General features: G+C 33.7%; 1 protein-coding gene and 1 pseudogene across 3 annotated transcripts in view; one reads left to right on the forward strand and one right to left on the reverse strand.

Moving 5' to 3' along the window:
* TTC17 (tetratricopeptide repeat domain 17) overlaps positions 1–25,845 on the forward strand; it is a 90,585-nt gene that overhangs the window by 18,593 nt on the left and 46,147 nt on the right. For 2 of the 3 annotated variants that reach the window (XM_039867346.1, XM_039867353.1), the window contains exons 2-15: positions 5,393–5,482; positions 8,892–9,061; positions 9,707–9,818; positions 10,052–10,183; positions 13,215–13,324; positions 13,890–14,034; positions 14,455–14,594; positions 15,993–16,153; positions 17,588–17,700; positions 18,523–18,669; positions 19,995–20,110; positions 20,267–20,432; positions 21,648–21,725; positions 21,861–22,085. In XM_039867346.1, the coding sequence (XP_039723280.1) occupies positions 5,393–5,482; positions 8,892–9,061; positions 9,707–9,818; positions 10,052–10,183; positions 13,215–13,324; positions 13,890–14,034; positions 14,455–14,594; positions 15,993–16,153; positions 17,588–17,700; positions 18,523–18,669; positions 19,995–20,110; positions 20,267–20,432; positions 21,648–21,725; positions 21,861–22,085 (1,905 nt within the window). Of the gene's footprint in view, positions 1–5,392; positions 5,483–8,891; positions 9,062–9,706; positions 9,819–10,051; positions 10,184–10,888; positions 11,005–13,214; positions 13,325–13,889; positions 14,035–14,454; positions 14,595–15,992; positions 16,154–17,587; positions 17,701–18,522; positions 18,670–19,994; positions 20,111–20,266; positions 20,433–21,647; positions 21,726–21,860; positions 22,086–25,845 lie in introns of those variants that run through there. The other variant, XM_039867361.1, reaches the window with a different exon arrangement.
* On the reverse strand, positions 22,375–22,493 carry LOC120609694 (uncharacterized; annotated as a pseudogene).

Consider the following 25,845-nt stretch of genomic DNA (forward strand, 5'->3'; position numbering starts at 1 on the left):
TATATGGGCAAATTGAAAGAATGATAATTTTATTCATTTGAATATCAGATTACTTCAGTGGTGTAGATTAGGCTGGCAAAAATGTGATACCTCTATGATAGTCTATATCTTTTATAGAGGTAGAATTTAAAAATTATAAGGAACTTGAAAAGTCATTAGGTACGGTCCTCTCAGTTTATAGTTGAGGAAATGGTAGCCCAGGAAGGGAAGGTGATTTGCTTAAGGTTGGGCAGCTAGTCATAAACCTATCAAGGTTTTTTTTTGTTTCGGCTTCCTGGTGGCTTAGCCACTTTACCTCATTTCCAGATTTCATCAGTGAATGATAATGCCTTAGGAGATGGAAATGGAGTATCTAACAAATGGGACATCAGACAGCTTCCTCAGATAATCAACAATGTATTAAGTGCCTAAGATGTACTGAAAGCATATTGAATACTTAGAGTTGAAAGAGGAATAAAAACCATTTTTTTGGAGAGACAAACATATGATAATTAAACAATGTAATAAATGCTATTAAAGAAATGGGTATAAAGTAGTAAGGGAGCTCAAGAGAAGGCTGGCCTCGCAAAAGAAATATATTTGAGCTAAGTCAGTTGACCTTTCCCAAAAGCATAGGGATAGAAATGCATTCCAAGGAGAGGAATTAGCACGTGCAAAGGCACAGAGGCTTTTAAAAGATCCACAAGGATAAGAAGATCCTAGGTAGAGGGCCTAAGGAAAATTAGAGAAGAAGGCCTTAAGAAATAGCATCAAAGACTTCCTTTATTGAAAACTTTCATTGGAATGTTTGGGCAAATTCTACAGATAGAGTTTGATCTAGGGCTCAAACAGTGTAACTGGAAAGATTTTTCTGTTATCATTTCTCTACTTTTTTAACCTTATTCTCAGGCTCCCTGTGGATACAAGCTCTATAGTCCCTAAAAGCTCAAACAAAAGTTCTGGGATAGAGTCTTTTTAGTACCAAATGACCACCTACTCAATTAATGTCCCATCTCAGAAGTACCACTACCAAAAGAAAGGAATCTACTCAACTGATCAGGGATTCCCAAGTGGGGAAGGATGCTTCCAGCTAAGCGAGGCAGGTGCTTTTGCCACAGGAGGGAGATTGTAGATACTGGCCAGTAAAAACTGTAAATACCCACTAAGTGGGATCATTTAAGGTATAGGTGCAATCTTGGTTGCTTTGAAGATTCTTATTTATGTTTTCTATCATATTGTCTCAATATTTAAATATTCTAAAATTCTGAGTAAAAGATTTAAAATAGTCTGTCCCTAGTTTCTAACTGAAGGGGAAGTTTTTTTAAATAAGCGTGGCATAATACAAGATTTCATCCATCAGTTTCAAAGTGCTGCTGAGAAACGAGTGAGTTCCCATTAAGGTTGCTTTCATGTACTCATTTGAATACCATTTTAAAAATAGGAGGTAAAAATGTTCATCATATGTGAAGAATAAATTGCATATGAGTGCTGGAATTAATGTTACAATAGAAATGTTCAATTTTTTGTCGTAAAGGACCAATGGAAAGTAATTGACTCAAACTTTCTATTGTAGAACTTAAATATGTTTATGCCCTTAGACTGGTTATTTCAAGTTTAAAATGTTCACCCATTATCTAATTTGGCAGTGAAATAATTACCCTCATATAGTGTTATATCTATCCATTACCATGTGAATTTACTGAATTCACAGAGATAGGGCTTTGAATTAGAGATGTAGATATTAACAGGAGACCACAGCAAATGAAATATATGAAAATGAACTTGCTATGAGTAATTACTGCTGTTATATGTAATTGGATACATGTAGTTATATAATGTATTCAAAGGAAAATAAAATTGAATTGCATTACGTGGTTTGTCATTCTTTCGTTAAAATAATTGACATAGTAACAGTAAAACTTTGTTTACCTTGAACTCTTAGAGAAAATCATTTTGGACCATGGAATTCCATATAGCTAATTTCAAAATACTTAATTTTTCCCTACAGTTTAAAATTTTTCTCTAAAATATATTTCATACTTCCCCACCTTCTTAAGTAGAAGAAATTGAAAATAATTCCACTTTTTCAGTATGTTTCTGGTCATTACAAACATCATTTATTGTGCTGTGCAGTAATGGAGCTTTGTAAGGTCGTTTGTCTTTTTTGAAAGAGCCATAAAATGCTTGGAGATCTTGTGTATACATTGCAACCTTTTTAACTTCCTTCTTTCTAATCTCTGTTACTCTTTGCTCCTGGGCATATAGCAGCCTCTTCGAAAGATTTCGAAAGCATGTTTACCATTTCTTTTCAAGTTGTATATATAAGATAGGAGTACATAGACTCCAATTATTGACTCGTGGTCCTGGTTCATAGAGTCCTAATAAACTTTTATTTAGAGGGTGTTGTAGTGTTTACAAAGTTGTCAAACATACCCTCTTTTATAATCTAAGGAGAAGAGGTATTTGAAAGGAGAGAAATTCAAATTAATTGGCATTTGCTAAAGATAATTATCATAAAGTCTTAAAATTTAAGAACTTGAAAGCACCTCAATGAAAATATGCTAGGCTTTAAATCTTCTGCAAGGAACCCTTATCTGACACAAAACTATGCCATTCGTGGCCATTTAAAAAGAGAAACACAGCTGTCAGTGGACTCCCTTCCTTCTGCTAATAACTTTATACCTCCTCTAGCTGCCGTATCTTTGTTGAACTAAAAAGTTTCAAGGAAATGAAAAATATTTACTCACATTTGAATGTTGACCAAACCCATGCTATTCAAATATTATAAAGCCTTGGTTATGTGGTATCTTTTTAATCTATAACTAAGATTATACTTTAAATATTTCAATAATGTAAATCTTCATTTGTCTCAATTCTTTCATTCCTCTTGTAGTTCTCCTAATATCAAGTAATCAGACTACTTAGGTAATTTGGAATGGAAATGTCATTCCTATATTCCTTCCCCACTCCCCACCCCCAGTTTTTTTCTTTACCTCTTAAAAATACATGGAGTCATGTACTAAATAGCTACCTCTTGAGGTCTGGACAAAGTTGCAAAGTAAGCAGTCTTTCTTTAGCTTCCTTATGTAAAGCTCTTTTATACTCTGGTCTCGCTGTAGCTTTTATATTTTCTATAAAAATTTTGGTGTGTTATAATATGCCACATTGTTGTAAAAAGTTTGATAGGCTTTGAATTTAAATCAATCCCTATTTAATCCATTATAGTAGCTTTCCCTGCCCTACCCACATATGACTGTTGGTGATAAGTTCAACTACTGTCAAAAGAGGAACAAAATTTTCTACCTCTTATGGAGATAAACCTAGCATTTTGCTAATAGGCCTTTGCTAGGTCTGATTGTTTGATAGTTAGAGCTCAAGTGGCCAAGTATAGGCCTTGCTCTTATAGTGTCTGTTAAATTCATAGTCCAGTTTTAATGTAAATTCCAATATAGTGGGAAAGCCAGGGTGCAGTAAAGGAATCTCGTCTTAAAAGCAAAACCATGATAGATGATAATTATATAACTACATAATGATAAGTATGTAGTTCAGATAATTACAATGAAAGGATAAGTGTAAGTTGCTCAAGATTAGCATCTCTTTTTCCTCCGGCCTCTATGAGATGGTAGAATGAGCAAAGACAGATGAGTTTTATCTGTAGTCACCCAACATTTTCCAGTTGTTATACTGCATATTACTAAAGCAACCATTCAACTTTATTTCATGTTGTTCTTATTTACTCTTTTTAAAATTTTTTAAAAAAAATAGCCTCTCATATTCACCAAGATCTAAGCAAGGCTATTTTCTTCACTTAAAAGGCTAGCTCTAAAATCAACTAGTTGAGCTTATGTTAGTTTCTTAGAGGTTACAAGAAGATAGTTTATTCTCAAAGTAGAACTTCTCGAAGGGCTGGTATATGATTCGACGATCTAAAACTATGGGATAACAAGAACTTCATCTTATCTCTTAGATACGAAAGCTACTCACTGTCTTAGATTTTTCTGAAATTCAAAAGCCATGTGTGTGAATTGTTTTTTCTTATTATAAATGTATTATGTGTACATTACAAACCATTTAAAAATGTACAGTATATAAAGTAAAGGCAGGAATGCACCCCTCCTCTTTATCCCACTTCCCAAAAGATACCACTGTAATCAGCTTAGTTTTGTGCATATACAGACATGTATACATCTATAACTATAAAAATATATACATGTAATTTCTTAAACAAAAAAAAATCATAGTATACTTATTCTTTATTGTTTTAAATTAATTAATTAATTAATTTATTATTATTTATGCCTACAGCACTTCGTCTTCCTAGGTGGTCTCCTACCCAAGTACTAACCAGGCCCAACCCTACGTAGCTTCTGAGATCAGGCATCGAGCTTGTTCAGGGTGGCATGGCTGTAGACCATGAACTACGGCTCCACTGGGGCGTGAACCCAGGATCTTCTGCATATAAAGCAGACATACCAGCCGCTACACTATGAAACCACGTCGTTCTTTATTATTTTTAGTTAACTATACATTGTGAACATCTTTCCATAACAGTAGATCTAGTTTACTATATCCCATTCCATTGGATAATAGATTTCCCTTACTGATGGATTTAGGTTGTTTCTTTCTTTTTCCCCAGCAAAAAGTGTTGTAGTGAGCATCCTAGTATATATATCTGCCTACTTGTTTAAGAATGTCTATAGATTAGTTTCCTTGAGTTTATATTGCTACATCAAATGGTATGCATTTTGAACATTTTGGTGTATGTCGTCAAATGACCCTCCAAACAATAGGAGTAAATTTATAAACCTGCTACCAGCATATGAGCATTCATTTTTCCTACATCTTCAACAACATAGTTGCTTGTTTATGATCCAGAGAACGTGAGTTAAAAATAATTAATCTCAAGGTTATTTATATTACCTTTCATTTATAGCTTCTAAAAATAACTTTCAAAAATAGGTGCTTTTAGTATTTTCTTTTTATTGCTTCCAAACCTGTTTAGACATGGAATTGTGCTATCAAGACAAGACAGTCCCTTTTTATTATTATAGGTGCGAAATACCTTTTAAAGAATTTATAATTCATTACCAAATACTTCTCTTCTTGAGAAGAGAAGAATTTATAATTCATTACCAACTACTTCTCTTCTACTTCTTATACACCCAGTTAGAATAGTCACTTCAAAAGCTTGCTCTTTCAAGATGGAATTCAAAGGACAGCTATTGAACCTGTCATTCTCTTTGCTGAGATTTATATGTGATCACTTTTGAAATACCCTTTGAGTTTTACTGAGCACCTAATGCTGATTATAATGGTGATTGAATAATAATTTAAAGTGATTAAAGGAAACTTTATTAAACCAAACAAATATTAATGAAATCTGAGTTTTATTTGTTTGTTTTCTTGCTTGCAGGTGGATTCACCAATGAACTTGAAACATCCCCATGACTTAGTCATATTAATGAGACAAGAAACAACAGTTAACTACCTCAAAGAATTGGAGGTGAGGCAACTGGGCATGTAATTTGCAACTGAAACTTATATTTCACAGAAGCTATTGTATTTTTAAAAAATTAAACATACTATTTTTAAGCCTGATTCTTTGACTTTTACAGGAATTTGCTAGTTTTAAATCATATTTTTTAAAATAACATTTAATTAGAGTAATCTTTGAGCAAAAATAAGAGAAACAGACTACCCTGCCCTGGGTTTTATGCCTGATTCTTGACTCACTATGTCCTTGAGCAGAGTTTCCACCTAGAAGTTTTTCCATAAAGTATGAAGATGAATAATCTCTGGGAATATTCTTAGAAGGAGAGTTTGGATAAAATACAAAAAGGAAAAATGATTTTAATATCCAGTAAAAATGTAATTTTTGTTAATTCCCAAGTAAAAAACTGTAGTAAAAAAAGATGTAGTAAAAACTAGGGTCTTGCTATTGTGTGTTTCTTATGATTGACATGCAAAGCATTTGCACCTTGAAAATTTGAAATTTATTAGTGCTAATAAAATCTGACCTTTTGTTTTTATCATTGATTTTCATAAACTTATTTTGCTTATTAATAGCAAGCAATATTAGTTATTCAAAAAACTAGGTTTTTTCATCATAAAATCTCTGCTTAAAAGTTATACAGTGTAAAAGGACTGTAAAAAAATCTCATTAATGATTTTTATATTGATATGTTAAAGTGATAATACTTTGAATATATTGGCTTAACTAAAATATAACATTAAAATTTTAAAAGTTACAGTATAAATTGAATCCAAGCTTCGAGGAAACTTATAAGTTGTAGAAAAAGTAAACCAGTTTACAAAATGAGATTTAGAAAATTATTAAGAATAATAAGGGTAATAAGAGTTACATCAGTCTAGATGGAATCCTGAGGATCATCCTCATTTTAGAGGCAAGGAAGCAGACCCAAAGACAGTAAATTGCCTGATTTCGCATAGGAAGTTATGGCAGAACCAGAGGCAAACACCATATCTCTTGGCTTAAAAGCTGACATACCTGTTAAACCAGATAGCTATTTATTTTCTAGTTATGTGAAAATTCTGAAATTTACTTATAAAAATTCAAACTAGTACATCTATCAACAGAAATAGTTATATATATATTTTTAATTTCTGTGGATTAAGGAAGAGCTTTTAGCACATATTAACCAGCTCTGCATAGGTAGCAGTACTTTTACATTATTTATAAATCTAGAACAACTTATCTTTTTTTAATAGTCTCTCACCTTGTTCCTACCAGTTTTATCTACATTAAATTTGGAAATGTTGATTTTTATGATACCAGGAATAAGATAATAGGTATATTCTTGGAAGCTTGATCTGTTTTTATTTAAGCACAGTGTACAAAAGATGCAGTGGTGCAGAAAATACTTTTTATTCTCACAGGCATAGGCACATTGTTTATATTTAATGCTATCCTTTCTTTCAGGGGTCAGTATTATATAAAGAGAAGGAAACTTAAATTAGAGTATATATGCAAGGGGAGGGAAACCATGTACCAAGTCAGCGAAAATCCAAATGGAAAGTGTTGACTCCATCTATTTTTGGTGAAGGTAGTGTAATGAGTTTATACTTAGTATACTGTATCTCTTCTGCTTCATATACACAGTAATGATAGATAACATACAAACTCAAAGTCAAATGTAGCCAGGCCTAAAACCAACATATTCATCTCCATGGACCAGAAATGGAACAGAAACACTAAGTTGAGAAAGTCCCTAAATCTACAAACCTGCTGGTCTCCAAACCTGCTGTCTGGTAGTTCAGCTCTGTAGAGTGAAGGGAGCTGATAAATATTCCATACAAGATAAAGGAAGAGAACTTACTTACTGCTCGAAGACTGGGATGGAGCCATTCTGTTCATGAAAAGAGTCTGGGGGCAGGAAAAAACCAGGAAGACAAAACAAAATCTGATGACCAAAAAATGAACTGAACCACCCAGTGGTTCAATAATTACACCTTCAATTTCCTGAATACCAATTCAGGGCAAAATATTACTTCAAAATTTTAAGATCTGTTTCTGGACTTGGGAACAGGGTAGAACCTGGAAGCAACCACAGAACTGCCAGACACAGGTGATGGTCATGGAGTGGTTGGGAAGAGAGAGACAGACAAAGATGGAGAGGGGCGAAGGGTAACTCTAGGATTTTTGATCCAAGAGACTGAAAGGATAGAGTTGACATTAACAAGTACAGAAGACTAAAGGATGTGTAGGATTGGGGAGTTTGTGAAAATCAATGATAGTTTGACTTTGGTATGTTAAGTTTGAGGTATCTATTAGACATCTAAGTGAAGACGTCAAGTAGGGAGTTGGTTCTTCAAGTGTGGACTCTGGGGTAAAGGTCTAGCTGGAGATATAAATTTGTTAATCATTGACAATATAGACTTTAAGCCATGAGACTAATACAATTTATATTCAAAGTAATGACAACTAGGTAGACTTCTTAGATATCAAAGACAATGGAAGAATAACCTCAAAGTGCTAAGGGAAAATCAATCAAACTAATCAAACATTTTATATTTTTTAAAACCATCAATCAGTAGTGAGGGTAAAGCAGTTTTCTGACATACAATAACAGTTAACCAACTACAGACTCTCACTTAAAAAAAAAACGAAAGGTGTACTTTTACAAGAAGAAAAGTAGACCCGATGAAAGCTACATAGAATGTATAAAATGACTTAAAAGCACTGATGAAAAAGTTATTACATTTATTTGTTTGTTTTTGTTTTTGTTTTAAAAGATAAAACTACATAAAATTAGCAATATGTGGTTGGTTTGGGACATGATCAGTGATTAGTTAAAGCACGTTAGACTCTTGTCATGTTCAGAAGAAGGTAAAAGTAACTGAATAAATTAAAATCCAGTTGGAATATTTATGGGTGAACATATTAAAAATTTAAGAATAGTGCCACATTTCAATATACAGATGATTTATTATAGAATTGTATGCTTGTAACCTATACAATTTTATTAACCAATGTCACCCCAATAAATTTAATTTTTAAAAAATGGTATATGATAGATATAGGTGGTGGAAACATAGATGTTTATGTAATTCTTCTGTATGATTGAAAAAAAAAAATTAGAGTGGTAGTTCACCTGGAACACAGGACATTAGGGGAAGTTATTCCAGGTAGCAGTATCAATAAGTTGGATGTTTTGAAGGACTGACATAAGACATGTTTACACAATTTAAGTAGTTATTTTCCGTATATGGACACCCATTTAGAGAAGCTTATTTATGTCGATGAAGTTAACTGAGAGCATATTCAGAATCCTTGTCTTCCTTTATAGAAAATTCTCTTCTTCAACACATTAAATTCTCTTTTACATTAAATTCTCTTTTTCTAGACTGAAATACTATAAAAATCCATCATGTTTTTATTTTCTTCTCAACAGAAGCAATTAGTTGCTCAAAAAATTCACATAGAAGAGAATGAGGACAGAGATACAGGACTGGAACAAAGACATAATAAAGAGGATCCAGACTGCATCAAAGCCAAGGTGCCTTTAGGGGACCTGGATCTATATGATGGCACATACATAACTTTGGAGAGCAAAGACATCAGGTAAAGAGATTCTCTTTTCCCTCAAAAAAATTACATTTTTCTCAACAGACCTTTTTCAAATTATTTCTCTGAGAATAAGCTTCAGTCACAGATGAGCTTATTGAAATTTTAAGGTTCAGAGTACATCCTATGTGTAGAATTCTTACAAATCAACAAAAATTATTTAATACAGTAGAAAATTGAACAATTTATAGTAAAAGAAATACAAATGGCTAATAAACGTGGAAAACATTTCTCAGTAATGATCAAGTAAGTACAAGTTAAAACATTTAGATAGTTTACGTCTATCAAATTGAAAAAAATATTTAAAAATCAGTAACTGGTAGAAATGTGGAGAGGCTGTTAACAGAAGCATAAATTAGTTTACCATTTCTAGAAAGAATTTAGCAGTGTTATATTAGCTTTTTTAAAAGTCTGATCTTAACATTGTTTGACTAACCTATTTTCTCTCTTACTCTTGATTTATCTCCTTTAAGTTGAACTCCCAAAATATTTGGCTCTAACAATAGCTATGTGAAAAAGGTTTGAATGCTGACTAATCTTGGTTTTAAAGTCGAGATGTTTTGAGAATATGGTTCAATTAGAGAAAACTTAGATATTTCTTCACTTTTCATTCATTCATTGCTTCTTGCTTCTTGATTTTAGCCCTGAAGATTATATAGACACAGAATCTCCTGTCCCTCCAGACCCTGAGCAACCTGATTGCACTAAAATTCTAGAACTTCCATATAGTATACATGCTTTTCAGCACTTGAGAGTAAGTAGAGAGATTTGGAATTTTTTTCTCTTTTTTGCATTTTTTAAAAATTTAGCCTTGTGCTTATAAATACTCTTTTTCTTTCTTCTTTCCTTCCAAACAGCTTAATAATTTTATAAACATCTTGTATTTCTTAAAATTCCTTGAAAATAAATGCTATAAGATACCAAATAACTTGTGATCTTTTATAATCTCCTTTTCTAATCTTTTTTTCTATTTTTTTTCTTCTTCAGGGTGTACAAGAGAGAGTTAATCTTTCTGCACCTCTACTACCTAAAGAAGACCCAGTCTTCACATATTTATCTAAACGATTAGGAAGGAATATAGATGACATAGGCCACCTCATTCACGAAGGCCTACAGAAGGTAAGGTATCACTGACTTGAAGAGCCAGGAGACTCTATGTGAACAGAAGATATTTTTCTCTCAGAGAATACCTGCCTAGCTTGTTCTTGTCTAGAGAGTGATTTTAACTTATGATTACATTAATATAAACTGTGTAATTCAAAGCTAGGGAGAAACATTGATAGTCCAGTCCCCTTAACCAGGAAGGGATGCCAAAAAGTTTTATTTAAACTAATTCATGAAAAAAACAAATTATAAACTAATATAAGCAACAGAGATTATAGGCTAAATTATACATTTTGAGTGTGAAAGAAAATTTAATGTTCGTGTGTTTGCCATATCTATACACAGTACATAGATGATCACTATTCTCTAAACAAGAAAAAGAATCACCACCAACAATAAAATCTTCTCGTAATTTTTTTAAAGGAACATCTCCTTTAAGAAAATGAAATAGAGAGTTATGCAACAGGACCCAGAAATTTAAATGTATTATTCAAGATACATATGGGAATTAGAAAATGGCATTTGCTCTTCTCTATGCCTAAGGAATATCATACCATATAGGCTAATTTCTAAGCAGTATTACTAATTTCTAAGCAGTGGTATTAAGTAAAATGTATAATTGCAACATTAATATACATACAGTTTATTCGAGTACATTATACATTATATATATGATTATTTTTGTAGCTAAGTTACCATCTTCATCTTGTTTTTCTGAAGGTAATGTAAAACATTGCATCCCCAGAAGTTGATGAGTAATAAGGGGAAACTGGCCTAGGATTTAAAATATCCTTCAGTAGTTCAAGAGAGCGATGAAGATGGTTTGGACTAGAATGGTTAGTATTGGAAATGGAGAGACTTCAACTATTTCAGGAAATGTTTAGAAGTTTAGAAGCTGATGATGAATTAGATGTGGGAAATGAGAGTGAAAGAGGAATGAAGGATAATTCCTCAGTTTTTGGCTTGAGCAACTTGAAGGAGGAGTGGGATTGGGTGGGAAAAGAAAAGATGGAGTTCTGTTTTGGCCATGTTAAATTCGAAATATCTATATGAATCTAGAATTCCAGGAAAGGTGATAGCTGGGTGTGTAGATAGAGAATAATTGTTAAATAGGGAGTATTTATTAGCCAAGGGACTCGACAAGGTTACCTGGAGAACAGTGAAGTTTGAGAAGAGGCCACTCTCAGTCCTGGGTCCTCCCATGTTTAGCTATCACGTAGAGGGGAAGGAGCCAGCAAAAGAGACCAAAAAGGTGTCCAGAAGAACATGGTGTCCTGAGAGCCAAGGGAAAAATGTGCTCCAAAGAAGCGGGGAGGAATTAACAGTGACATTCAAACATTAATAGTATTAGGGGGTAATTTTATGAGAAATGTTATAGAAAGATATTTCTTTCAAGATTTATTTTTTTCTTCTAACGTAGTATGATGTTAGTGTTCTGCTTATCCTGATGTTTTCAATAGTTTATGTAGAATTTTTAATTTATCTTTTTGTTCCAATTCACAGTACGAAGTCTGAAAATAAGAGATAAAAATCAAAGCATTTGTTGATTTGAAGGAAAACTTTCTCAAAAGGCTATCAAAAAGGAGACTGAATCCCAAGTCATAAGTCAGTTGTGAAAGAACATAATGCATCACTCAGAAATCATACACTTTTCCTTGAAGATAGAATATATAAGGCTGATTAATACAGCATTATACTTAGTTTTAACCTTACAAATAACTATTTCGAAAATAATTGGTCCTTGTAAAAAATTTGGATTATATTTTAATAATCAATAAAGGGAAAAGTAAAAATTATAGTTTAAAAATTCAGGGTAATTACTGTTTTATTATAAATTCTTTTGGATTGTTATTTTTATACATCTTTATAGTTAAAACTTAATTATTCTCAAAGGATAAATTTTTAATAGTGGAATTGTGGGGGTTGAAGGGTAATCATATTTTTAAAGCCTTTAACATACATGTCAAATTGTCCCCCAGAAATGCTATACTGTACTAACCTAACATTTCTACATTTAATATCTGAAGATACAGTGTAGGCAGTATTGGCATTCTTTTTAATTTTTGCCAATTTATAAAAGGAAACTTGTATCTTTTTATTTCCATTTCTTTGTTAAGTTTTATATCATTTCACCTAGCCATTGTTCATATTTTTGAATTGTCTGCATTTTTGGCCCATGTTCTCTTGGTTTTTTTGTTTGTTTAGATTTTTTATGAGCTCCTTATATAATAAAGATACTAATGTTGGCTGTCGTATGTTTTTCCCAGTTTATCTTAAACTTTATGACTTTTCCATGTTGAATTTGAAAGTTCTCTTTTCGATTTTAAACTTATTTATATTGAGTTTTAGACATGGTCCAGTTTAGTATTTTGACCTCTATGTGGTCGAAATTTAGTATATGTTAAGGGACAGAAACATCCAAGCCACAAAAAGAGCTAAGTTTATGAATTTCTGTTTAACTTAACTAAATAATACACTTATTCCTATATACTAAGACTCAAGTTTTTAACAGTGTGAAGGTTCGAATTAGATTATGAACACACATGAGAAAATGACAAAAATTCATCTCTTTTACAAGAGCACAAGGCTGTCATTTCCTTTTGTATATATCTTCATTCAGATGTTAAATACATAGGAAACTTTGCAATACATTCGTTTCAGGAATTTCATGTAAGAGCAACTGGCATTTCTAAGTAAGTTAGGTCCTAACTTGTAAAGTCCTAGAATAAGGCCCAACAGGTTGTGGCCACTCGCTGGGCTTTTTCAGCTTTGTTTCCCCTTTGGAGTGATAGCCTGCAATTGTGTAAGGTCTCTCTGTGGAGAGTACACCTTAATACACCTGCTCAACTGATGATCAGGAGGCTCTTTTGAAAGATATAGTTTATTTGTACTTTGTCTTCTGGTTTATTGCTACTATAAATCTTGCTCTTTTTCATCTTAAACTTCAAACGAGACAGAATAGTAAAGATGTTCATTTTGAATATTCTAAGTTGAAGAAACTGTCTTGAGGAGTCATTGATTGTTGTTTTATTTGTTTAATCTCTAGAACTCTTCTTCATGGGTACTGTATAACATGGCTTCATTTTACTGGAGAATAAAGAATGAGCCATATCAGGTAGTGGAATGTGCCATGCGAGCACTTCATTTCTCTTCCAGGTAAGTTTCCTCCGCTTCTGGACCTTCTGATTTTCCACATAACTTGGGACTGTTAAAGAAACAATACATAAGAAAACAAGAAGCAGCATCGTGTTGTACTTACACTCTCTTCCATTCCTGTTCAAAGAAATTAGTCTCGTCACAGAAAAATGACAGATGTCAAAGACTTCAAAGTGATAATAGCATAACATACTTCTCATTTTCATTAGGGAGAAAATATATAATATAGATGCCCTGTGATTTACCTGAGGCTTGAATACAGGGACCTTGACTGGAGAAATTATCATAAATTCAACTTTTCTCAAAGCAAATATAAGCCCTTGATACATTTTTAAATTATAAGATGTCTGCCAGACCTTGTTTTTGTGGTAAAATTTGTAGCTATCAGACAAATTAAGTACCATCAATTGTGTAAGAATGAAACATTATGATTTTCTTAAATTATTTTCTCCATCTATAAGTATACTCCTATAAGTTATTTTCCTAAGTTCAATAACTTTGAGTAATTTTCTTGTCAGGGAGTTGTACATGCTTTCTTCCTGACATGCGTGCTCTCCTCTTTCAGGCACAATAAAGACATTGCCCTGGTCAACTTGGCAAATGTTCTGCACAGAGCACACTTCTCTGCTGATGCTGCTGTTGTGGTCCACGCAGCTCTGGATGACAGTGACTTCTTCACCAGCTATTACACTTTGGGAAATATATACGCAGTAAATACAACTTTTTATTTTCATGAGCCAAATCAGTTGCTGTTTTCTTTTTTAATAAAAAATAACCCCTTTTCCTTCCTGTTTTGGTCCAACAAGGGAGTGGGGATGGAAATGAATTGGGGGAGGGGAAGTCAACACAATAATGTGTCATAATTGTCCCAGCCTCTTGACAAAAAAGAAAAATAATTATGTTGCTAGGAATACTAAGTTTCTCCAGAGAATACTCTTAAGATAGCAATACCTTCCAATTAAGCCATCCTACATAGCATGTTTTCATGTTGTGGAGATTTGGTCACTGATTAAAATAACATTCACTATACAGTGAGATATAGGTATAGTCTCATAAATCATTAGGGGGTTTGGACACATGCAAATGGGCTGTGGCTAACGTTTTTCCCGTTTGTGCTTTTGTCTTTTCAGATGCTTGGGGAGTATAACCACTCAGTGCTCTGTTATGACCATGCTTTGCAGGCTAAACCTGGGTTTGAGCAAGCTATAAAGAGGAAGCATGCTGTCCTATGTCAACAAAAACTTGAGCAGAAATTGGAGGCTCAACATAGGTAACTGGAAGAAAAAATTTCAGTGAAGTGCTAGCACCATAGAACCTTAGATGAGACCTGTTTAGGGTGACATTAGTGTTAATTTGTTCATTACAATTAAGAAAAACACCTCTTTGCTACTGCTAGTCCTATCCTTTTTCTCCAAATCCAGGATATTTAGCACAATTCAGTGGTAGTGTAGAGGAATCTTTTTAATAGCATGGATTCCAGGAACTAGAGAATGTTTGCAGTAAATGCTGTCATTTAGAGCTTTACAAACTGACAATCAATTACTTTTATGAAGTCAGATGGAGGGGATGATACTGCTGGATACTCAGTAATTCTGTTGATTATGTTTACTTGCACATTGCTATATTTGATCTTTCCCCCCTTTGGCTTCTAGTGTTGGGCTATTATATTAAGTGAGGTTGAGAGACGTTATTTGGCCCACATTTTAATCAGATTTGTGTAAGTTGTACAGTGATGGAATTCTCTTGTACTTGGTCCTTGTAGGATACTTAATAAAAAAAAAAATTGATCCTATAAATAATAGGGTCACTTAAGAAATGTCACATAACTCAAAAGGGAATGGTTCATCTCATAGAATTAGCCTTAATGTTTTGAGTCTACTTTGATTGTTAGAGAATTAAATGGTGATTTAGAACTCATTAAATTTTTGTATTTGCTTATTTTCCAATATGTTTAAAGCATAATATAGCTTGCTTGTTACACCTGGCTTCTGTTATACCTGATTAGAACTTTTTCTGACTGAGCTTTCCAATATTATGCTCTTAAGAATTGAATTCCTTCTCTCTTATACAGTCTATACAGCTCCTAAATCTCCATATGTTACAGTATAATAGGTAATAAGATTTTGTTATTAAATATAATCAGGCAGATGAGTTGATGCTAGGTGTTAGAAAATATTCTTTTCTAAAGCAAAGTTTTTGTGGTTTTCTCCAAAATTGATAAACCAAGAAGCTAGAGTATAAAAACAAGGTACTGTGGCCCTCTTAAAAGCAGAATCACAGGAAAAGATGAAAAGAAGGGTTCTAGAAAGGCTTTGACTGTCAGTGGAACTAACACAAACTTTGTGAAGGGAAATAGTTAAATATGTAAAGATTTATAGTATATTGTTCTGTATCTTTTTTGGCACCTGAAAAATTTAGCATACTAATGTCGCGATAGTTGTATTTAAGGGAAGAATTTTACATCCATCTTTTTGCCCCTAAGTTTTAATAGAGCAATAGCATTTATCTACCATCATTATTCTTGAACTTGTGGTGCAGTGGTTGTATGTTAAAAGGAAAAAACCCTAGCAGTTATTACTGAGAATCAGAAAATCTATGCATGTACGTGGGTTTAAAATTCACAGTTTTAAACTTCAATAACTTTTTCCTGATATCAAAAAATGTTAAGATCCCTCCAGCGAACACTAAATGAGTTGAAAGAATATCAAAAGCAGCATGACCACTACCTGAGACAGCAGGAGATCCTAGAAAAACATAAGCTGATTCAGGAGGAGCAAATCTTAAGAAATATCATCCATGAGACACAGATGGCAAAAGAGGCACAATTAGGTAAGTATTGATTCCAAAAAACCGAAGACAGGTTAAGAAATACAATTCTGGTGTGCTTTACTTTCATAACTTTCATGTGGCCATAAAACAGGATAAAGTTTTGCTTATGACTTTCTTCCAATCTTAAAATTAAGAGTCATCACAGCAGGTATACCAGCAGGCCTGGGGATCTAGTTTGGTCCCTGTAGCTTTTTTTAAATTCATATTTTAAAGTAAAAGCCAAACCTTTCACATCTTCATCTTAACGATGGTTGTTTGCCCTCTGTGGCCTACATTGGTGCTTCTTTAACTTTAACATGCATATCAGTCTCCTGGGGATCTTGTTAAAATGCAGGCTCTGATTTAGTAGGTCTGAGGTAGGTGCTTGAGATTCTGTATTTCTAACAAGCTCCCATTTGATACCTGTTGCTACTGGTCTGAAAACGCACTGTGAGTAACTCGACCCTACACCAAGTAAAACAAGCCAGACACACCCTAGAAACAAAGCGTCCACACTCTTCAGTCAGCACTAGCAATAGGCTAAATACCTTTTTTTCTTGCTCTTTTAAAAACAAATGTTTTATGTTAGAAGTAAGAGTTTAGATAAGAATTTCTCTAAAGCAAGAATTCCATAACTTGATCCAATGGATTAGTTTCAAGGAATTCTGAAATCCTCCCCAAAGTTACATGCAAAATTCTGTATGTGAACAATTTTTTTTCTGGAAAGAGGGTATGTAGATCTTACTAAAATCTCTTAGAGTCTGTGATACAAACATAGAACCTGTAGTTTAAAGGAACTTGGGTTGACAGGAGATCAATGATTTCTTATATCCATAATGTTCTGTTTCTGATTAAATGAAGGGAGCAGATCTCACAGCTTGATATCAAAGAATAAATTAATAGAATCCTTGATATTATACCCTCTTCCTTGATACATATATTGTTCTGGAAAGCCTCTTAACCTTGAACCCTTAGCTGTGACCATTTACAATTTATTTTACAATCCACCTAACAAGTTTTCTTTGCTATTTTGAGTGTAAAGAGTATATTCAGTCATTGGGATTATTTACTCCTCACTCTGTACCAGAATGTGGCCAGAGCTCGTATATTACAAATTTGAAGCAAGATTATGAGGTATGTAAAGCAAATTCTCTCCAGAGAGATGGCTGAAGTTTTTTAAAACAATGTAATCAATAGATTTACAACCATACAATGTAATTGCCAGAAGATACCTTAGTGATTATCTAGTGGAGCCCTTTGTATTGTAGGTAGAGAAACAGGCTTTTTTAGAATAAATTAACCACTAACAAGTGTTCTCTTGTATAAGTGCCCCCTGTGTAAGTACCCTGCCAGGCTCTGAAGAATACAAGGTTGAAACTAAATAACTTAAACTAAGAAAATCACATTGGCATTGCCAATCTTTCTTATCAGTTGTAATTTCCTTTTTTATTCCAGGAAATCATCAGATATGCCGTCTGGTCAACCAGCAGCATAGTTTACATTGCCAGTGGGACCAACCTGTGCGCTACCATCGTGGAGATATCTTTGAAAATGTGGACTATGTTCAGGTCTTTTTCTTGGTCTCTAGATCTTATAAATTTCTGCATATCTAAGAGTAATATCACATTTTTCTGTTCCTTGTATATTTGATCTCTAAAATTTGTGACGGTCATGTAAGATTTTGAGTATCGGTTATAGTTAAGAAGTCATTTTTTATTGGAAGTATTCTGCTCTTCCATGAATGACATATCTATTTCCCAAAGAATATTAATCATATTCATTCTTTTTTCTCCTGTCTTTCCTGCCATATCTCATTCTGGTCTCATTCTGGTCTCATTCTCTTACCTAACAAGATTTCAGAAATAAGAGCTATTGTATCTTGTAAGAATATCAAACACTGTTTTACCTTGGTTTGGACGAAGGCTATATATATTTTCAATTGATTGTACAGTAGTCTATAATGCCTAAATGATAACTATATTAAACTCTTAAGAACCCTTAAGTTCCTTTGCTTCTACCCACAACACACTAATTTTATATTGTAGTGATCATTTTAGTTTATGTAAGGGAGTGAAATAATGCACAAAACCTCTAAATCAACTAATTATTAAACCTAAAAGAGACTAAATCATACAAAGGAAGTAAAGGGACAGGAAAACAATCCAGTGGCATAATTTCTTGAAAGTTGCTAATAATAATACATTATCTGTGAGAGAATACTGCTGGGGCATAGTTCTGAGAATTAATAGATCTGATCGCTTTGTTACTGACCTACCTTCTGATTTCCTGCTAAGTTTGAGTTTTCACTAGTGTTTTGGGGTTGAGTTAATTCTTAGTCACAGCTCCTTTTCCATGGCCAGTTTGGTTGAACTTTTCTTTTCATTTTCTAGTTTGGTGAGGATTCATCAACCTCCAATATGATGTCTGTGAACTTTGATGTTCCGACAAATCAAAGTGATGTCAGTGATTTGGTCAAGTCTTCTCCTGTAGCACATTCTATTCTCTGGATCTGGGGCAGGGACTCTGATGCATATAGGGTAAGTTAATAGAAGGAATTTCCTCAGACAAGCTCTTTTAAAGCAGCGGCTCTCAGTCTCACTGATTAATGTGGCCCCTATCAGCATTCAGCATAGTTCAGCAAGCAGTTATTAAACTTCTGTTAAAAGGAAGGCATTCTGCCAGGTAGTACCTAAGTAAGACACAGAGTCTGCCTTGAGTTCTTCCCAATCAGATGGAGCAGATAGACTCTCTGATTTCAGTTCAAGCTTTGCTCTCTGAGTATAATTACCAACCCTAACAAGTTTCTAAGCTTGCCCTAAGTATATGCTTGTATATACTTTTATTTAATCAGCATTCTTTTATTGAGCTCCCAAATGTGTGCCAGTCTGGTACTGTGAATACACTATACAGATTCCTTCTCTGCTGGAACTTACATTCTAGTGGAAGATACAGATAATAAACAAGTTAATAAAGATGTATTTCTAAGCTAGCTAAGAAATAATTATACGTTAGCCAATGGAAATTCCAAGGTATGAGGACAGAGACAGTATATTTTTTATTCACTGTTAAATTTTCGGAATTTATTCTAACAGAATGAATAAACCCACTTATTCAAGGTTTAGTTATATGTAATATAAATTCCCCAAAGTTGATAGTTTCAGGATATCAGTTTACTAAGCCTTTGGTACATGTTATTTAATTTAGAAAAATGAAGATTTTACAAATCAAAGAACAATTGTTAAACTTTAGCATTGACGAAGAAAAGGCCTTAGTTCAGGGAGAAATAGTTTTCTGTACCAGTTTTGTGAGCTTATGTATGCTTTCAGATACAAATCAAAAACTTCACCTCAAATTGGCTTACACAAAAGAAAATTTGCCTCATATTACAGGAAGTTCAAAGATGGGGCATACTTTGGGTTTGGTTGATTCAGTGACCCAGTGATGTCATTAATGACCCATTTCTTTCTTTTTCATAAATTTGCTGTCACAGTACTGGTTTCATCTTAAAGCTTGTCTTAATGATTTTGACGTGACAGCCAGCAGCAACTAGAACAATATGTTTTTTGTTCCTGTGTGGCAGGAGAAACTAAGTCTAGTTTTTCTTTCCCAGAAGCCACACTCAAGCCCTTCTTGTGTCTCATTTGCTCAGCCCTGAAACAGTCTATGCTAAAACAGAATTACCGACTTAGTCTAATAATCTGCCGTAGAAGGAATATTATGGAATCAACCGCAGTACCTACATTTGTCTTAAAATACCAAATTATTGTTTAATTATCCGAGTATATTTATGTTCTCTTAAAAGTTCATTTAGCATGTTGAAACGTTGAATCCAAAGAGATTTATAAGAAACTTTCTTTATTAGGACAAACAGAACATTCTGTGGCCTAAAAGAGCAGACTGTGCAGAAAGCTATCCTAGAGTCCCTGTTGGTGGAGAATTGCCAACATATTTCCTGCCTCCGGAAAACAAAGGACTCAGGCAAGTGCTGATGGATTTGGCAAAGCACTTGATTCTGCATGATTGTCATCTGGCGGTTCTTTGAGAGCACCAGCCTTGGACTTGAAAGGTTAAGTCTTTATCTTGATATCACTCAAACTTTGAAAATATGAATCTTGTTCCTTTTTCTTGTGCCAGGATCCACGAACTCAACAGTGATGATTATTCTTCAGAAGAAGAGGCCCAAACCCCTGACTGTTCCATAACTGACTTCAGAAAAAGCCAGACTCTGTCCTACTTAGTCAAAGAATTAGAGGTCCGCATGGATCTGAAAGCCAAAATGCCAGATGACCATGCACGAAAAGTAAGACTCACTTAGGCTGGTGTTTATTGCCGTCCATTCTGGGTGACTTCACAAGCCACTTAGGTGGAACAAAAATTTGATAGAAAGCAGTTGTTATGCTTTAACTTATAAAACTGAAGGATAAAGGTAAAGAATTGGTGAAATCCTTAAGTCTATCATGCTTTTGATAAGAGTGCCAAGAAAATGTTCCTCAGGGCTGCTGTTTGCATAGCCCACCTCTCACTAGAAAGGCTACAAAGATGAGTGTCACAGAGCTCTCCAGTTACCTAGCAGAGGTCATTCTGACCTGCGTTAGCTTTGCGTCCTCCAAGCCTCCTGAAGTTTGTATAAATTGAAAGCTTGAAGATTCTCTTTCCCTAGCCTGTATCAACCCTGCTTTGGGCTTATATAAGGTCTTTAGGAATTTGTATAAATTTGATAACCATTTTGCAAACATAAATAAGTTCTGTTACATTGTCTTTAATTCCAATTAGTATACCTGGGAATGTTATTAAGAATAACTTCTATATTACGTACCATTCCATAGATACAAATGAAAAAAATTACCTTTTTATGGAGACCATCACAAAACCTTTTTTTTTTTTTAATTTAATTTTAAAACTGTAAACAGTTAAAGCTTACATTCAGCATTTACTGAGGCAAAAAAAAAAAAGAAAAAGAACACATGTGTCTAGCACTGTATGGTGTGTTGGGAATACAAAAACAATAGACCACAATCCCTACCTTAGAGTTGCTCACAATTATGCTGCAAGAACATAAAGTAGCTTAATTGAGGGTATGGTGCTTTCGCAGCTAGAAAAAGATAGCAGATTTTTATTCCATCAAATATTGCATATTATTGTCTTCTGAACAATTTCTCATTTGGTTCTGGACACTTAGGTTGACTTTATGGTAGATCACCTCAATATGTGTATGGGTTAATGTCTTTTAATTTTTTTTTAGTTATAAGAGAGTAGGGCATACATGTGAGCAGGTTAACACCTGTTGGTATGTTGATGGCCTCATGTTATATGATTATAAATACCTATTCAAATTAAAAATATCTATTCAACTGTCTATTCAGATTATAAATATCTATTCATATGTTATGTGATTAAAAATATCTATTCAAATTATAAATATCTACTTAAGTAGAGACTGCTAGCTATGGAAATTCTTTTCAAATGTCTTCCCTGAGATTTTCAATTGAGTCCATCTTTCTTTTGATGTTTTCAGATTTTGCTTTCCCGTATTAATAACTATACTATCCCAGAAGAAGAAATTGGGTCTTTCTTATTTCACGCTATTAATAAGGTGAGTCACTTACTTCAGACATCTGAAATTTAAATGCTTAGTAATTGTAATTAAAAATTAAAATACGTGTTTTAGAAATCCTTTTTAGAACAAGTGCCATATTTTGTTTAACTGAAGTATTTTGGGGTTTTTCAGCCAAATGCTCCTATCTGGCTGATACTCAATGAAGCAGGACTCTACTGGAGAGCAGTAGGAAATAGCACTTTTGCTATTGCTTGTCTTCAGAGGGCTTTGAATTTGGCTCCACTTCAATACCAGGACATTCCTCTTGTGAACCTGGCCAACCTTTTGATTCACTATGGCCTTCATCTTGATGCCACTAAGCTGCTACTTCAAGCATTGGCTATCAATAGCTCTGAGGTGAGGTTTTATGTTTCTTTGTAGCTACATATACTATATAGGGGTAACTCAGATTCAGAGTAGAATTTCTATGTTTCAAGAGGGTATAAAACAGATTTTGTTTCATTTTCAATGTGTTCATTTCTTTATTTTAAATGAGTGTAATTTATAGAGTTAATTTTTTAAGAAAATTAGATTAAAATAAGAATTACAAAGCTGCTAACATATACTGCCACTTTTTTTTTTTTTAGGCGAGACAACCCTTGGTTGACCTTTTCAGCTTACAATCCCTTATTTTTTTTATTTTTTACGCCTACAGCACATGTTCTTCCTAGGTGGTCTCCCATCCAAGTACTAACCAGGCCCGACCCTGCTTAGCTTCCGAGATCAGACAGGATCGGGCTTGTTTAGGGTAGCATGGCCGAAGACATACTGCCACTTTTTTATGTCAGTCTGAAACATCTGGTTTTTACTTCATTCTACACATCACAGCATGCACGCTGCTTAATTTTATACTGTTTTACAACTTTAATTTGTAGATGTCTTTATACTAACCAGACCAGATCACAGTGTAAAGGTTGTTTTGATAAGAATGGAAAGGTAGATTAATATGGAGTTACATCACTGTTTTGCAGTTAATTACTCATAGTTTCTAAGATACCACTTTTCTTTTTTAACATCTCATAAGGATGCATGTTACAATCAATAACAGATGAAATATAGTTATAAAACTATACAATTAAATTGCTTTTATACCTAGTGTCTAAATGTTTGTAAGTTTTATATCCAAAGAAACTTAGAAAAAATGTGCATGGGTGGCTTAGGTTTATTTGAGGTATCCAAGTATGCAAAGAAAATATTGCCTGTTAAGAGTGTCCTTTAAAATACACAAATTCACAGCTAGATTTTAAGCAAAAGATATATTATACAACAGGTCAAATTGCCAAACAAGAACATCAGATATCTATTGAATGTTTACTGTGTGCCAGGTGCGGGTACAGTGGGAACAGATGTTATATATGAGATATGATAAAGTGGGCACCCAGATGGAAGGCTCAGTACAACTGTATTGTCCTTGATACTTTTCACTTTCTATCACCACAGCCAAGGCAATTAGGCAGTATTCTTCTAAAGGAAATAAAGCTCTTTTAAAGATTGATTGCCTTTCTATATTTGAATATTATACTAAAACTTCAGTTGTTAAAAACTGTAGTACTGCAACAAGAATAAAAAAATAGATCAATGAATCAGGGTAGCTACCCCCAAAATAAACCTTAATCAGCACCCCACCCCTAACTGTCAACATTTGGAAATATTTCCTCATAAGCTTTTCTTCTGTGAAATATTTAATAGTGTTGCAACTCTCCTGTACTGGTGATCTTTAAAACTTATTTTATAAAAATAATTTATTACTACATAGTTTTTGTAGTCATCAGTTGAAATGGTTGTATAAAGGTTCGATGAATTGGTATGTCACAGTTTACTCCTCTGTCATTGGTTGTTTAGGTTGCTGACAATGCTTAGCTGTTATCAATATGGTTTCCTGCATAAGGCCTTTTCTGTATTCAAGATAATTTTCTTAGTAAAGATTGCTAGTACTGTAATTACTAAATCAATAAGGGAATGAATATTTTGATGGCCGTGATACAAAATGCCAGACAATCCACTGAGAGATTTGGGCCAATATATATTGTCATAATCAAAGTCTAAAAATATTCATTTCACCTGTATCTTCACCAGAATTGGGCAATTAAAATAACTGCTAACTTTTATTGTTTGCTAGAGCCAGGTACCCTACTGAGCACTTTAAATGTAATAACACATTTGATCCTCAAAACAACACTATGAGATAGGATTTACTCATTTGATAGATAAACTCAAAGGGATTTACCAGAAGTCAGAGCTTGGATATGAACTCAGGGATATAGGTCATAGAGCTCACACTTTTAGCCATGTTGCAATGCCTCTGAGTTTACATTTATAAAACAAGTTTACTTTAAAAAATTTTACTTCTCTGTTGTAACATAAATTTCTTTATTTTTTTATTATATTTTTGAAGTAAAAGTTCACGTATGCATTTTGCTCATTTTGTTCAAATTTAGTTTTTTTTTATTTTATATGAACTCTTTATATAATACCCTGATCCATTGATTTATCTCTTTATTCTTGTCGCAGTACTATAGTTTTTAACAACTAAAATTTTAGCATAATATTTAAATATAGAAAGGCAACCAATCTTTAAAGGAGCTTTTTTTCCTTTAGAAGAATGCTGCCTAATTGCCTTGGCTGGTAGTGGTAGGAAGTGAAAAGTATCAAGGAGAATACAGCTGTCTTTACATCTGTCATATGTTAAAAATATTTTCTTTTTGCCTTTTTATCTCAGCTTTTTAAATTACCCTCAAATTTGTCCATGTTTTCTCTTTTGATTTCCATTGTTAGACCTTCATAAAAAGTTTGAGAAAAAAGTTCTATTTTGTTTTTGTTTTCTGTGACTTTTCCTTAAATAGTTAACTCTTAAATATACAAAGATCTTTTTCTGTGTTTTCTTCTAGATGTTTTATAGTTTTAGGTTTTACATGTAGGTTTATGATCCATTTCAAGTTCAGTTTTCTTTACGCTGTGAGGTAACGATCAGAGTTCACATCTACATAGATATCCAGTTATTCTCGCACCATATCTTGAGAACGCTGTCCTTTCCCTATTGAATCACCTATCACCTTTGTTCTGAATTTTACCCAGCAGTTTACTTGACATCTCTGGTTGGATGTCTAAAACGCACTGTAAAACCAAAGGTCAGAACGAAGTCCTTTAACATGTTCTAATTTGTTCTTCTCTGTCTTCCCCATTTGAGGAAGCATTAAAGCCAGTGACTCAGGACAAAGACTTGGAGCCACCCTTTATACCTCTCTCCTTCTCGCAGGGCAAATTCAAGCTATTACGTAACCTTGCTGATTCTGTTTTCAGAATATACTTAGAATTTCACTATCATCGTCTCCACTGCTTTCTTACACAAACCACCATTATTTTTTATCTGGGTTATTTAAAGTAGCCTCCTAACTAACTTCTCTGTTTTTGGTCTTTGTTCCCCTACAGTCTACTCACAATATAGCAACCAGTGAGATCCTTATAAAAAATCAGATATCACTTCTCTATTCAAATCTCTGCAGTGGTTCTCCATGTAACTCACAGTAAATGGTGTAGAAGGTTCTACATCACCTTGTTTCTTTTTGACCTCATCTCCATGAGATCACTCTTATGCTTATTCTAGTCTAGCCTCACTTGCCTCCTTGCAGTTCCTTGAACATGCTAGGCCCCCACTCAAGGCCTTTGCACTTCCTATTCTCTCTGTTTGGAATATTTCGCCCCACCAAGATTCTTCATAGCTTGCCTCTTCATCTCCTTAAAATCTTTTATGAACACTAACTTCTCAGTTAGTCTTTACCTTACTACTCTATTTAAAATGGCACTCCCTTCCCTTCCCTGCTATACCTTTCTCCATCACAGTTTCTTCACAATTGTGTGACACGAGACTAAGGTCCACAAAGACAGAGATTTATCTTTCTTATTTTCTGCTGTATCCTCAGTATCTAAAACAGTGTCTGATACATTAGTAAATATTCAGTAATTATTTTCTGGATGGATTGATGAAAAAAAATTGTTTTTTTTCCAAAATGCTTACAAGTCTATTTCAATACATGATATTTGTACCACCATCATTCTGGTCATAGGGATAATTACAACACTTTGTTTCCTTACGCAAAATATAAAGACATTTTTTAAA

The sequence above is a fragment of the Pteropus medius genome, unplaced genomic scaffold (genome assembly GCF_902729225.1).
Source record: "Pteropus medius unplaced genomic scaffold, Ma_sr-lr_union100, whole genome shotgun sequence".
In the NCBI taxonomy this organism is placed as follows: domain Eukaryota; kingdom Metazoa; phylum Chordata; class Mammalia; order Chiroptera; family Pteropodidae; genus Pteropus; species Pteropus medius.